The sequence below is a fragment of the Apodemus sylvaticus genome, chromosome 10 (assembly GCF_947179515.1).
Source record: "Apodemus sylvaticus chromosome 10, mApoSyl1.1, whole genome shotgun sequence".
Taxonomy (NCBI): domain Eukaryota; kingdom Metazoa; phylum Chordata; class Mammalia; order Rodentia; family Muridae; genus Apodemus; species Apodemus sylvaticus.
This window is the reverse complement of record NC_067481.1, coordinates 43,688,223-43,702,475: the sequence shown is the minus strand read 5'-3', so window position 1 is coordinate 43,702,475 and position 14,253 is coordinate 43,688,223. Positions and strand designations below refer to the sequence as shown.

Sequence of the window (14,253 nt, the reverse complement as noted above, 5' to 3'; positions counted from 1 at the left end):
TGCTCACACGCCCCCATGTGTGCGTCCGGAGGTTGGATGGCCATCTCAGGGTCAGTCCCACCGTATACTTTGCTAGGGTCTTGGTCTCCTTGTGTCCCAGCTCGGTACACAGGGCAGGCTGACCCTGGAGGAGCCCTGGATAAGAGCAGATGTTTGCAATACAGTTGGCTTTCACAGGAGTTTCTGAGTACTGTGTCCTAATAAGTCACTGAAGCTCAGGGTAGCCTGCTTTCTTAGTTTTCACTTTGAATTGTGTGCATTGGCATGCATGTTTGTGAATGCAGGTACCCACAGAGGCCAGAAGAGGGCACTGGATCTCCTGGAGGTGGAGTTACAGTCCATTGTGAGCTAACTTGCTTGAGGGGAACTGAACCCATGTTTTCTGCAAGAGCAATTTAAGGTGTTCATAGCTAGAGCCACCTTACTAGTCCCTGTATGTTTTGAGACAGGGCCTCACCTCACTAGTTAGCCTGTGTTGGGCAGGAAATTCCACATTCCCTTGCCTTGACATCCTACTTGCTGGGACTATAGGTGTATGATCACAAGCAGCTCTGGGGGCAGCCAGAGCACTGCAGACACCTGTTGGGGCCTCATGGTCAATCAGCACTGGTGGGAAGCCCCCCCCCCTCGAATTTTACTACTATTTCCAAACTACTCCAAGGTGCTTTCCAGGGAGTGTGTGATGATGATTTGGGGTTCCTCCTCTTCTTGTGTCTGTTCATTATTAATTTCCTCTTCCTGTGGAGACACTAAGGCCACACAGCTCTTGCAGTATTTGTGGTTTCTCTCTACCAACTTGGATTTTTGACTCATGGGAATCCCCTGCCACAGGCTTTCAGTGTCACTTTTCTATCTACATAGTTGCTCTATTTCTTTTCTTTTTTTGAGGGGGGATTTGGTGGGGTTTTTTTGTTTTTTGTTTTTTTTTTTTTTTTGGATTTGGCTTTATCGAGACAGGGTTCTCTGTATAGCCCTGGCTGTCCTGGAACTCACTCTGTAGACCAGGCTGGCCTCGAACTCAGAAATCCGTCTGCCTCTGCCTCCCAGAGTGCTGGGATTACAGGTGTGCGCCACCACCGCCTGGCTAGTCACTCTATTTCATTCATTTGTGTATATGCACAGGTGTGGGGGTCAGAGGACGATTCAGGGGAGTCCATTCTCTCCTCTTACAATGCAGGTCCCATGGATGGAACGCTCCTAAGAATGTTCCCCTGATAGGCCTTGAACTTCTGATCTTTCTGCCTTCATCTACCTGAGTACAGGGATTACAGGCTTGTTCCGGTCATGCTGTTTCATGAAATCCTGGGTATCATGGAATCAACCTCAGGGCTCCATGGATGCTAGGCAAGCACTCTAGCAGACAAGCTTCACCCACACCTCAGATACTCCTCATTTTTTTTTTTTTTTTTTTTTTTTTGGATTTGGTTTTTTCGAGACAGGGTTTCTCTGTATAGCCCTAGCTGTCCTGAAACTCACTCTGTAGGCCAGGCTGGCCTTGAACTCAGAAATCCGCCTGCCTCTGCCTCCCAGAGTGCTGGGATTACAGGCGTGCACCACCACCGCCTGGCTCCTCCTCTTTATTCTTTTACAACAGGGTCTAACTATGTAACCCTGACTGTCCTGGAACTCTCTTTGTAAAGCAGATTGGCCTAAAACTCCACCAGCCCATGCTTCCCCAATGCCAGAATCAAAGCCTTGCGCCGCTGTTCTTTCTATGTGAGATTCTGAGACATGAGAAGCTACAAGCACTCACTACAAACTCCCTGGAATCCATCTAGAACATTGTAGCTAGGTGAATGAAAAGACTAAGATCTGTAAAGACAAGCTCATTACGTATAAAGAGCTGTGTACAAAGAGCATGAAAACAGGGGCACATTCTCAGGAAACCCTCTCGTTCACACAGAACAGAGAGAAACCAGGAAGCCCAGAGATGATGGATAGCAAATTTCCTATGTAGAACAGGATGCCTTCTAAGTTCTAATTCTGGTGATGCTGCACCAGCACACTTGGCCCAGAGTTTGTCTAACTAACTGCATTTTGCGGATGCCCTCCTTAAAATGTAAGCGTCATGTCTCACTTCACTGAGAACAGACCGGACTTCTCCAGTTTGAAGCCATCAGTCAGCCAGGTTATAAAGCCAGCTTGATCCTCTCTAGGCACAATTTCCATCCATTCACATAGAACTGGCAAGAAGGAATCACAGCCAAGGACCGGACTGGCCTACGGGCACATCTATCAGTGATTTCCTGGGTCATGACTGATGTAGGAGGGCCCAGTCCACTGTGAGCTGTGAAATCCTTGGGGGTGTCCCAGGCTGTCTGAGAGAGACGGTCAAGTCCAGGGCCAGCAAGCCTGAACGCAGCATTCCCCTGCGTTTCCTGTCAAGTCCCTGGTTTGGGTCCTGCTTTGGTTTCCCTCCACACCTGACTGAAAGCCACAGGCCACACAATCCTTTCTCCGCACGGTGCCTTTGATCACGATCAAAGTTGCTTCTCCAAGACAGAGAAGCAAGCTAGAACCTCTTCTGTGTCTGTTCACATCAGTCATCCAGCCCTTTCTAAATGTCTATTGGTTACAGATCCCCTCTGTCATTGGCTCATTTTACAGCTCAGTGTCTCTCCAGGATGACCAGGTTACTTGATTGGTGTTGTTCATGTTAATTCCTCATCTGGAGGGACAGGCTGTGCCCGTTAAATGGCTCATAGGTGAAGGCATCTGGCACCACGTCTGATGACCTGACTCAGATCCCTGGATACACAGGGTAGAGGACAAGAAGTGACTCCTGCAAATCATCCTCTGAGTTCTAGCATACACACACATACACACACACACACAGTGAAGAGAAAGCTTGGTATTTTAGAACACTTGCTATGCAATTATGAGGACCAAAGATTGGATCTCAGTAGCCATTTAACAAACCAGGTATCACATACAAAAGCACACAGCTGCATATACAGGTATACACTCTTATGTATATGTGTGTATTAAGAAAATATGTTTTTGTTTGCACAATTAAATATCAATTCTTTAGCTAGGTATTCTAGACATACAATCTGACTGCAGATGTGCTCTCCAGCTTGACCTCAGCCACTGCACTGTCAGCTGCAGACCCTCCCTCAGCCCACTCTGTACACCTCCACTTGTCAGCTCCAGACCCTCCCTCAGCCCACTGCGTACACCTCCACCTGTCAGCTCCAGACCCTGACGCTCATTTTTAAGAGCCACTCTCCAGGCACCCTGGGTCGACTGAGTCTGTCAGTCTTCGTCCATCAGCCCCAGTATTGTGACCTCTGGCTGGTGTTCCCTGAGCACAGTAGTCACAGTAGGGCTCCCTGGAGAAACATGTCTCAGTATTACTATTTATGACCTCAGCCACCCTACTTTACATCTCTTCAACTTCATTTTCTCATCTGCAAAGTGGAAATAATAGTAATACAAAAGTCCAGAGTACTGATGTATGGACTAAATGAGATAACATTATGTGGTGATTCGAATATGCTTGGCCCATGGGAGGAGGCCCTATTAGGAGGTCTGGCCTGTTGGAATCGTGTGACCTTGGTGGAGGAAGTGTCATGGTAGGTATAGGTGGGCCTGGGAGGACTCCTCTGTTCAAGCTCTGCCCAGTGAGGGAGACACCCTCTCCTTCCCTACCAGTCTCCTCCTCATGGCTGCCTTTGGATCAAGATGTAGAGCTCTTTGGCTCTTCCAGTACCATGCACGCCTAACCCCGGCCATGCTTCCCACCACGGTAATAACTGACTAAACCGTTCAAACTGTAAACCAGCCGTAATTAAATGATTTCTTTGTACGGCTTGCCTTGGTCATGGTGTGTCTTCGCAGCAATAAAAGCCTAACTAAGACAACATCCCCTGAAAATTCAGAACAGCGCCTGACATGTAGTAGAGGAACAATAACACCCACTCTTAGCCGGGCAGCACTTGGGAGGCAGAGGCAGGTGGATTTCTGAGTTCGAGCCTGGTCTACACAGTGAGTTCCAGGACAGCCAGGGTTACACAGGCTTTCTCTGTCTTGAAAAATCAAAATAAGTAAGTAAATAAATAAATACGAATAAAAAATAAACACACATTTTCATGACATCATCACCCAAAGTCCTAGTGTCATCCATTCAGACGGGAGTTTATGTTCTTTTTTGTTGTTGGTTTTTTTGAGACAGGGTTTCTCTGTTTAGTCCTGGCTGTCCTGAAACTAATTCTGTAGACGAGGCTGGCCTCGAACTCAGAAATCCACCTGCCTCTGCCTCCCAAGAGCTGGGATTACAGGCGTGTACCACCACTGCCCTGCAAGCCAAGAACTCAATATGTAGACCAGGCTGGCCTGGAACTCAGAAATCCTCCTGGATTGAGTCTTTGTTTCTCTTTCTTTCTTTCCATTTGTTCTAGACAAAGTTACTCTGTGTAGCCCTAGCTGTCCTGGAACTCCCTCCATAGACCAGGCTAGCCTGGAGCTCACAGAGATCTGTATGTCTCTGCCTCCTGAGTGCTGGGATTAAAGGTATGAGGCTCTCCCACCCCTGGTTTTTACTTTTTAAAAACAAATGCATCTTAAATGTATGCCTGTATGCAGTTCCAGGACAGCTAGGGCTACATACAGGAACCCTGTCTCAAACAAATAAATGGAAAGAAAGAAAGAAAGAAAAAATGAAAGACAGAGGGACACACAGGGAATCAAGCCAGGAAGATCTCTAAATTCAAGGCCAGCCAGGTCTACATACTGAGTTCCGTGCTACATAGAGACCACAAAAACAACCCCCCCCCACCACATTAAACATACATTTAATAAAGAAAGAAAAAAAAGATGAAGATGTGTGGAGAAGATGCCTCATCTCCATTTATCTGTTTTAACATGTATTACACACATATTACATGTAAGGCACAGTGTTGGTGTGAGATGAGATATAGAATGTACATGAATATATAACCAGCCTTTTACAAGTTATGATAATAGCTAAGAAAAATGCCTGAAGCTACAAGAAACCTTTTTTTTCTATTAAATTTCTAATTAAAAAGTATATTAAGATTGGATTTATTATACTCACAAAAAAACCCCACAAAATACATACTGTGAACTTTTCATTTTTTATTTTATTTCAAAGGGCTGGGGAAGGCGCCTCCACCCTAGAGCCTCCATGTAACGTGAAAAGGACATACACGGATGGGAGGAAAGGCCATGATTGTCGAAAGGGAACACGGTCCCCAAATAAATTATCTTACAAAAATATCACACTTGCTTTTCCACTTTTTTTTTACTACTGGTAAAAACAAACAAAAATTCACATTAAAAATTATCTGTACGCTGGTATAACAAGACCATGATTTTTTACATATTAAGTAAGTCAAATAAATATTTTACAGAAATTTAAGTTTTAAAAAAAATAGGTCAAGTATTTATCCTTTATTTCTTTGGTCCACTAAAAGACCAGTTCTCAAGCTGACATGACCCTGACTGCAACACTGGGCATGGGCATGTGCACGGCTGAGGCAGGGTGCACCAGGGGCAAGCCCTGCACATGGGACCTGCTAACACTGCTATGTTCTTCCCAAAGCGGATCCAGCTGGAGGACTGCAGACTTGCTGTCCTCTCGTGTCACACGGCCATCACAGTCGCTCGCTCAGCTCTGACACTGTAACTGCGCACCTCAGACCCAGAGTCTGTGAGCACAGGAGCGAAGCCCGCAGGCTCACGGGTGGGAGTGGACAACAGCAAACACCAGGACTGGACAAGCCCTGAGGAACCTGGCTTCTCCCTGTCGCCTTTTGTCCTTTACTCCTGGCCTGAAATCTTGCTGAAGATTTACTAATGTGACATTTTCTGTCCTAACAACCAACTTTAGGAAGAACAGTGGAAAAAAGTATGCAGACTTTTAAAGCTAGTTTGATATTTGTACTAAAAACAGAACTGAGCTATGTACGGTTCTGTCCACTCTGTTCAGCGCACTTCTTACTGAAATCTTACAAGGTGAACCCAGCAACACTTTCCATTCCTGGTGGACAGAGGTAGGCTCACCTTTCCAAAGACAGAGACAACTAAACTGAGGACAGAAACAGCAAACCCCACACCAGAGCCAAGCCCTTCAAAGGCTAGAATACCAGCACTTTCCAGCCAGGGTAGGAAAATGAGCATCCAAAGTAAAGAGAGGCGCGGGCCTGCTCGAGCAGCCAGTCGAACACCACCTCCCTGTCCCCAGAGCTGATGGTCACGCGGAGCTTGACGTCCCCGCCTTCGTGGCTGTTAGAAGTTCCCAGAGTCACAGCTTCGATGTCAAAGGTGACAGTGGAGCCAGAGGTAACTGCAGGCAACTGATTGGTCATTTCCTTTCCATTGACAAAGACTGCACCTATAAGGTTAAAGTCAGTAACCTGAGCAGCGACTGAGAGAATTAAGACAGCTTCTAGATAATCGAAGAGCCTCCTCCTTAGTTCAGAAAAAGGAAGACTCTAGAAAACTGTATATTAATAACGGATTTAAATAGAGATTAACGCCTCCCCATTCCCACAGGTGAAGTAAAAATCAGTGCTTTAATCACGTCAGAATTCTCGTGTGAATCTCCATGTGAGCTCCATAGGAAGGACACTGCTTCTGTCAGCCCTCATGAGCTGCACTGGTTCCTGAGTGACGGGCAGGAATTGTGCTCTAGCTAATGTTCTATTTGGTGCCACAAAAAAATAACTGTTGACGTAGGAGTGGTTTATTTATTTTATTCCCCCAAAGATGGGGGGAAAAAAAATCCTGGAGTGGCCTCAAACTCCCAAGTACTATTACTAGAGGTGTGTGCCAGCCGTGACTGGATTTGGGAAGTGATTCTGAAAGCATAAATACTATGGAATAAGGAGCTAAAACACTTTAAATATTTTATGTGTGTGACACGTGTGTAAATGTGGCTTGTGCACGCTCTGGCACATGAGCCTGAGGACAACTGTGTGGAGTTGGCTCCCTCCTCTCACCTTTCTGTGGGGTCCAGGTTGTGGGATCTGCATGGCAGGTGCTTGGCTTGCTGGGCCTGCTCACAGCCCTGAATAGTCTCTGTGTGTGGTTTTCCCTCCCAGAGCTGGGGAGGACTGAGGGTCGCTGCCCTCTGAGGGCTGGCATGGTGCCTTCTGGTACCAGGACTCAGACAGTAAGAAGCAGGCCTTCTGGTCAGCTCCTGCCAGTGGTCTGTTTTAGGGCACAGCCATGCGTGTCTTACCGTTGGTGCTGATGCACACAGCTTGGTCCCGCTGCAGAGATTCATAGCCCTTCTGCTTTTCTGCACACACTCCTATACTGTCTCTTCGGTCTGGCTGTCCCACAGTTTCAACTCTGTAATTGAAGTAGAAAGGTCATCTCATCTTTCTCTCTTTTAAAATGTAACATGCGATGGGCAAGGCAGCTCAGTGGTTAGGCGTACTTGCTGCTCTTTTGGGGCACAGTTCAGCACCCAGCACCTGTCTCAGCCTTTGCCATTGTGTGGGTTTTTCCCCACCCTTTACATGCCCCCCACCTCCACCCCCTATTACTAGATAGGAGAAAAGAAATAGAGGAAGGAGAGAGAGATACCTGAGTCTATTTCTTTCTTACCTCCACCCCACTTTCACTGCCTATCACTAGATAGGAGAGAAAGAAGGACAGAAGGAGGAGAAAGAGACAGAGATCTCAAATCAAATTTCCTCCCTCTTTGGGCGCCACTACTAACAAATGCCAAACAACTCCCTTAATGACCATCAACCACCGACCTCACCAATCAAGGCTCTAGCATTATGCACCCTTTAAAAAGTTCCTAGAATTCTAAACATCATACAATCACAGAAACTTGCAGCTGGCAAAACCATGTCTCTGCTAGTGTACAAGGCAAGTCATAGCCGCTGCAGACAGGCAAATGCCGCCCCACAGCCCCACACCTGGAAATAAAGAGAAAACACACTCATAGAATATTTCTGTATTTTTTTTTAATTTATATAAATACACTGTAGCTATCTTCAGACACAACAGAAGAGGGCATATGATCCCATTACAGATGGCTGTGAGCCACCATGTGGCTGCTGGGAACTGAACTCAGGACCCTTGGAAGAGCAGTTGGTGCTCTTAACTGCTGAGCCATCTCTCCACCCCCATATTTCTGTGCTTTTTCAAGAGACCAAAATTCCAGAATTATTACTTTTTTCTTTTTGAAGAAAAAGAAAATGTACATATATATATGAATGAGTACATTGTAGCTGTCTTCAAACATACCAGAAGAGGCCATTGGATTCCATTACAGATGGTTGTGAGCCACCATGTGGTTGCTGTGATTTGAACTCAGGACCTCTGGAAGAGCAGTCAGTTCTCTTAAGCAATGAACCATCTCTCCAGCCCCCAGAATTCTTCCTACAAGCACCCACATCAAGTGTCTCAACCACCTGTAACTCCAGTTTCAAGGGATTTAGTATCTTCTGGTCTCCTCAAGCACTTGCACACATATAACATGCATTCACACTAAATAATTCACAAACTAAATAATTAATTCACACACACACTAAATAAATCTTAAGAAAAGAACGCTAGCTGAGGGTGGTGATGCACATCTTTAATCCTGGCACTTGGGAGACTGAGGCAGGTGGATCTCTGAGTTCTACGCCATAGGCCAGCCTGTTCTATAGAGTAAGTTCCAGGACAGTGAGGGTTAAACAGAGAAACCTTGTCTCAAAAACAAACAAACAAACAAACAAACAAAATATTTCTAACAGTCACTAGATTTAAAGGGCTAATTTTATCCCAACTACCATTTTCCAAATAATAGTAGCTAATGACTAAGAACTTATGTCCCGTGCATCTTTAAATACATGACAGGATCATGTATCATACATGATAGTATTTCTTAAGAGTCCAGGAAAATGGCTCAGTAGTTAAGAGAACTGGCTGGCTGCTCTTCCAGAGGACCCAAGTTCAATTCCTAGCACCCACATGGCAGCCACAAACTTCTGTAATTCCAGTTCCAGGGATCCAATGCCCTCTTATGGCCATCATGGAAAGTGTACTCACATAGTGCCCAGACAAAAACACTTGTACATATATAATAAAAACTTTGAATTATAAACAACAAAACAAAGAAAAAACCCCCAACACATCTGTTCATGTTTAATGATGCCAACTTGACTGAATTTTAAATCACCCAGAAAGCCAGACACAGGAGTCTACATCTTTAATCCTAGAATTCAGTGGGGCAGGGGGTACACAGAGGTAGGCAAATTTCTTTGACTTTGTGGCCAGTCAGGGCTACATAGTGAGTTCTAGGACAGCCATCTCTACATGGAGAAACACTGTCTCAAATCTCAAAAAAAAAAAAAAATCACTTTATCACTTTTAGTGAGAATACGTCTACGATTTAAATAAGGAGAGGATCTTCTACATGTTTGGCATCACCTCAGACCAGATTAAGAAGGGGAGGAGAGGAGCGGAGAAATCTTGCAAGTCCAACATTTCCTGCTCTCTGCTTCTCAGTCTGCTCAGATGTTAGGGGTCCTAGTAGCACTCAGCTGTTACTGAGTAACATCCATCTTCCTATGCTGTTTGAGACTGGGTCTATCTGTCTGTCTGTCCGTCTGGGAGGGGGTATGTGTGTGTATAGCAGACTAGCTGACCTGTCTCCCCCTCCCATCTCCTAGGGACACTGGGCGTGCCGGCTAGTTTTATGTCAACTTGACACAAGCTAGAGTTATCTGAAAGGAGGGAACCTCAGTTTGAGAAAATGCCTCCAAAGATCTACCTGTAGGTAGATCTTGAATTTTCTTGAATTAGTGGGTGCTGCCGTCCTTGGGCTTCACTTCTGTGAGGAAGCAGGCTGAGCAGGCAGGAAAGCAGCCCCCTCCACGGCTGCCCCAGGTTCCTGCCCTCGCTGCTCTTGATGGTGACCTGTTACATGGAACTGTGAGTTCCTCCCCAAGTTGCCTCTGGTCATCCCAGCAGTCACCCTAAGACACTGGGATTACAGACTCACGTGACACGTCTGTTTTCATGTGTACCCGGGATTCACGCTGAGGGCACACACCTGCTCAGCAAGGAGCTTTACCCACAGCTGCTAGCTTGTTTGTTTTGTTTTTTTCCCAAGACAGGGTTTCTCTGTTAGCCCTGGCTGTCCTGGAACTCACTCTGTAGACCAGGCTGGCCTCGAACTTAAAGAGATCTTGTCTGCTTTTGCCTCCTGAGTGCTGTGAGTAAAGGCCAGCACTGCCACCACTGGGCATCTCATGGTTTTTTTTACAGATAAGGTCTCAGTCTTTAGCCTAAGATACTTGAAACTTACTATGCAGCCTCCCTGGTTTTGAATTTTTGGTTGTCTTCCTTCTTCACCCTCGCAAGTACTAGGGAAGGTGCCACACCTGGCAGTTCTTTGTTTTCTTAACCTGACGTCCCTATGATACCCGACGCTGTATACCCAGAGTTGGGGAAGGAATTAATGCCATGATGTGGTTCACATAGAAACAAACAAACAAACAAATACTGCAGTCAAGAGAACTGATCTTCCAGTTTAGAAAAGTAATATTAAGAAACATAGAGAAGGGGTTGGAGAGATGGCTCAGTGGTTAAGAGCACTGACTGCTCTTCCAGAGGTCCTGAGTTCCACATTGTGGCTCAGAACCATCTGTAATGGGATCTGATGCCCTCTTCTAGTGTGTGTCTGAAGACAGCTGCAGTGTACTCATATAAATAAAATAAATCTTTAAAAAAAAAAACCGCAGAGAAGAAAGCCTATTATTTCTGTTATAACCAGGACTGCACATGAATACCCAAGGCAGGAATATCCACTGACTTCATGTAATTCTACCTGTGCAAACAAATTAAAAGCCAGGGAGTGGTAACTGGCAAGTTCTGAGCTTCTCTCCCACACTGTAGTAGAGTGTGTTGGGGAGAATCTCTCTGGGTGACATTATCCATATCTATAATATCAGCCTGCTTCACAGGGCTGCTGCACCTCTAGGGGTTCCCTTGTAGCAAACCCACAAAACCCTAGCCTAGCTGCACTCTCCCTGGGACTGTTGTAGTCTCTCCACACAGCATATGGAGGCGCAGAAGAAACTCAAAGACCCTAGTTAAAAATAAATTAACTTCATTCCTGTTCTGTGTTGAGATAAGGTCTTGCTTGTGGGGCCTAAAATGACCCTGAACTCATGATCCTCCTGCCCCAGCCTCTCTGGTGCTTGGAGGGGTAATCACCATGTTATGCCTGACTCAAACACCAAGCCTTAAAAAACAGTGTTTTTATGTATCTTTGAAAGTTTCCTACAGGACTAAGATACTTTTCCTTCCTGCCTCCAGCTCCTCCCAACACTCCCCTCCACACGGCCCCGCCTGACTCTGGGCTTTCCTTTTCCCTTATTATCCCAGAATCCAATTAATGCTGCCCTGGTGTGGGGCCATGGGCTGGAGCAAGGGCAACCTACCAAGGGACACGTCCTACCCCTACATAAGATACACCTCCTGCTGGGCAGTGGTGTAATCCCAGCCAGCACTTGGGAGGCAGAGGCAGGCGGATTTCTGAACTCGAGGCCAGCCAGGTCTACAGAGTGAGTTCCAGGATAGCCAGGGCTACACAGAGAAACCCTGTCTTGAAAAGCCAAAAACCAAACCAAACCAAAACTAAAAATCAACCAACCAACCAACCAACCCACCAAACAAACAAACAAACCCAATCCCACCCCTACCCCCCACCCCCACTTCCCCATCTTCCCCACAGGGCTTCTCTAAGACACATTTCATTGTGCTGCTGGCTTTGCGTTACTGTTTGGTGCCAGGGACTGAACTTAGTCTCTGTGTGTTACGTGCACACAGCAGCACTGAGTACCCCTAGCCTGGATTACCTTTGGAATATAAGAAACTAACTGGGTATACCTGGTAATGGCAGAGATGGACTCTGTACAGAAATAAGGATCTCCTTGAGCTTAAATTCATTCAACAATGATAAGAATGTTAATATTTAATGAAAAGGAAACAGTGAGGGAGTAGCTCAGCAGCAGAGGCCTTGCCTGCATAGGAAAGGCCCGGCTTTGATCCTCGGTACTGACAAGACAAAGCCAGGCATGGTAGGTGCGTCCTTGTTTTTGATGTTTTCCCCCAAGACAAGAGGGTTTCTCTGTGTAGCCCTAGCTGCTTGTTCTATTAAAAGTGTACACCACCACTGCCCAGCTCGTTTGGTGAATACCTGCAATCCTAGCAGTTAGGAGAGTACAAGGTCAGCCTGGGCTACATCCCAGCAACATTACAGAGAAGACAGCACTGCGAGCACAGAACCTGGACTGACTGCACTTCCACGGCCTGACAGTGCTCCCATGTGCTTTTGTTTCTTAGCTTGAAAAAGGAAGAGGAGCCCTAAGGCTTTCATGATTAAGAAAGGATGTGAGTATCCAAAAGAATAGGAAGCTGTTTAGGAAGGACAGGGATGGGGCTGGCTTTGGTAGCTCAGCTTAAAAGGAGAGTGTGGGCGTGCTAGGTCTCTGCAGTAGGGGGGGGCAGAGGCAAGGGGAGCACAAATTTAAGACCATCTTGGCTTAATAGTGAGTTTGACGTTAGCCTAGGATACCCTAGACCCCATCTCAAAACAAACTAAAAAACAGATGACAGAGAAGAGGTTAACACACAGTTTAAAAATTAATAAGGAGCTGGAGAGAGGGCTCAGGGGTTAAGAGCAGGTACTGTTCCTGCTGTAACTGCAGCTCTGGGGTTGACTGGCCTCCAAGGACGCCCGCACTCACATGGCAGATGCACACAGACACACATAACTAAAAGGTAAACGGATGAGGATGCAAGCAGAAGTTTAAAGCAAGCAAAGAAAACAGGAATGTTCAGCCAGGAGGTGGGAGAGGCCTCGGGGAGCGCTGTCAGCAGACACAGGCACCACGACAGAGAGGCCAAGCGTTCAGCCAGAAACAAGGCGTCACTGCTTCAGAGGCTCTACTGAGCATATACACCCGTGGCCCACAGCCCACACGCAGCCAAGGATAATTATGAATTCATCCTACATACTTACTTAAAATATTTTGACTTAAAAAAAAAAAGATTTTGGTACCCACCCCCCCATAATGGCATCACTCAGTCCTTAAGTGCAGATTTTCTAGATGACAACACCAAGTCACGATGCCAAAAGGTTGGCCATGCCTGCAAGCCACCCAGAAGCCACAGCAAAGACAAGCTGGCTGAACAACATGAGTGAGTGCCTGGCAGTGTACCCCGCCCTTCCTGGCAGCACACTCATCTGCCTCGCCCATTCACCTTCTGGTTTAACTGTGCTGCCTTTGAGCAAGGGAAGAAAATTCTTGGTCCATACTCAATAACACCATGCAAAGTCTGCCTGAGACTGAGCTTACCTGAGCTTTAGTTAATCACCCTGCCCAGAGTGGCCCAAGTGAGGCTTCTCTGGGAGAGGACAGAGAAAGTTTGATTGAGCCTGTCCAGACTAGTCAGCAGACAGCAGGCGGTGGGATCAATCTGTATCACTGCCAAATATGTAAGCCATCAATCAAATATGCCTTTGTATCCACAGAGGGAATTTAAACCATAAGACAGCATTAGGATCAAGAAATACAGAGAGGAAAAGATACTAAAATCAGAAAGGGAAGGGGGCAGCTCTGTGGAAGAACAAATGCTTTACATGCCCAAGGCCGCCGTGCAGCTACAGCACCAACACCAACACCAAAGACCTAAGGAGGCAGCAGCAGGACTGCAAGCGCCACAGTATAAGAGCCACACTTACTTCCTCACAAAAGCCAATGGAGATGCAAGGGCTAGTAGGTGACAGCGCCCATTTCCCCGGGTGTGGTAATGCATGTCTATCCTGGCAGTCAGAGCCACTGGATTCTGGAGACAGGTTCCCTGGACTTCAGTTCCAGCTTTGGTACTCTAAGACAACAATGAGGCCTGCTGTGCAGCTCAGGCGGCAGAGGGCTTGCCTGCATGTAAAGCCCTGGGTTCAGTCCTCAGCACCAATGAGCTAGCGGAGTAGTGCACAGCTCCCCTATCTGCTCTTGGGACGTGGAAGCAGGGGCTCAGAAGTCCAAGGCTTTTCTCAGCCACACAGCCAGGTACACGAAACCCTATGCACTGGTACTTGGCACAGAGTAAACACCATTTAGATAGCAACTGCAATGATTTACTTATCTATTCCCATTAGCACTCTGGCCAGCATCTACCAGGCTGTGGAAGGTCTGTTGATGTGCATGGCACCTGGGTTTCAGGCATTTCACTAAGGAAGGTATTCCTGTACAAAGACACAGATACAGGAGCATG

The 14,253-nt window shown here is 46.5% G+C and overlaps 1 protein-coding gene across 2 annotated transcripts in view; it reads right to left on the bottom strand.

The window, feature by feature from the left end:
• Window positions 1–5,082: 5,082 nt before the first annotated feature.
• Window positions 5,083–14,253, bottom strand: part of Crlf3 (cytokine receptor like factor 3) — a 37,124-nt gene continuing 27,953 nt past the window's right edge. The window contains exons 7-8 of one of the 2 annotated variants that reach the window (XM_052194498.1): window positions 7,205–7,317; window positions 5,083–6,355 (exon numbers count right to left, since the gene is read on the bottom strand). In XM_052194498.1, the coding sequence (XP_052050458.1) occupies window positions 6,099–6,355; window positions 7,205–7,317 (370 nt within the window). In that variant the 3' untranslated portion in view covers window positions 5,083–6,098. The remainder of the gene's footprint in view (window positions 6,356–7,204; window positions 7,318–14,253) is intronic. The other variant, XM_052194499.1, reaches the window with a different exon arrangement.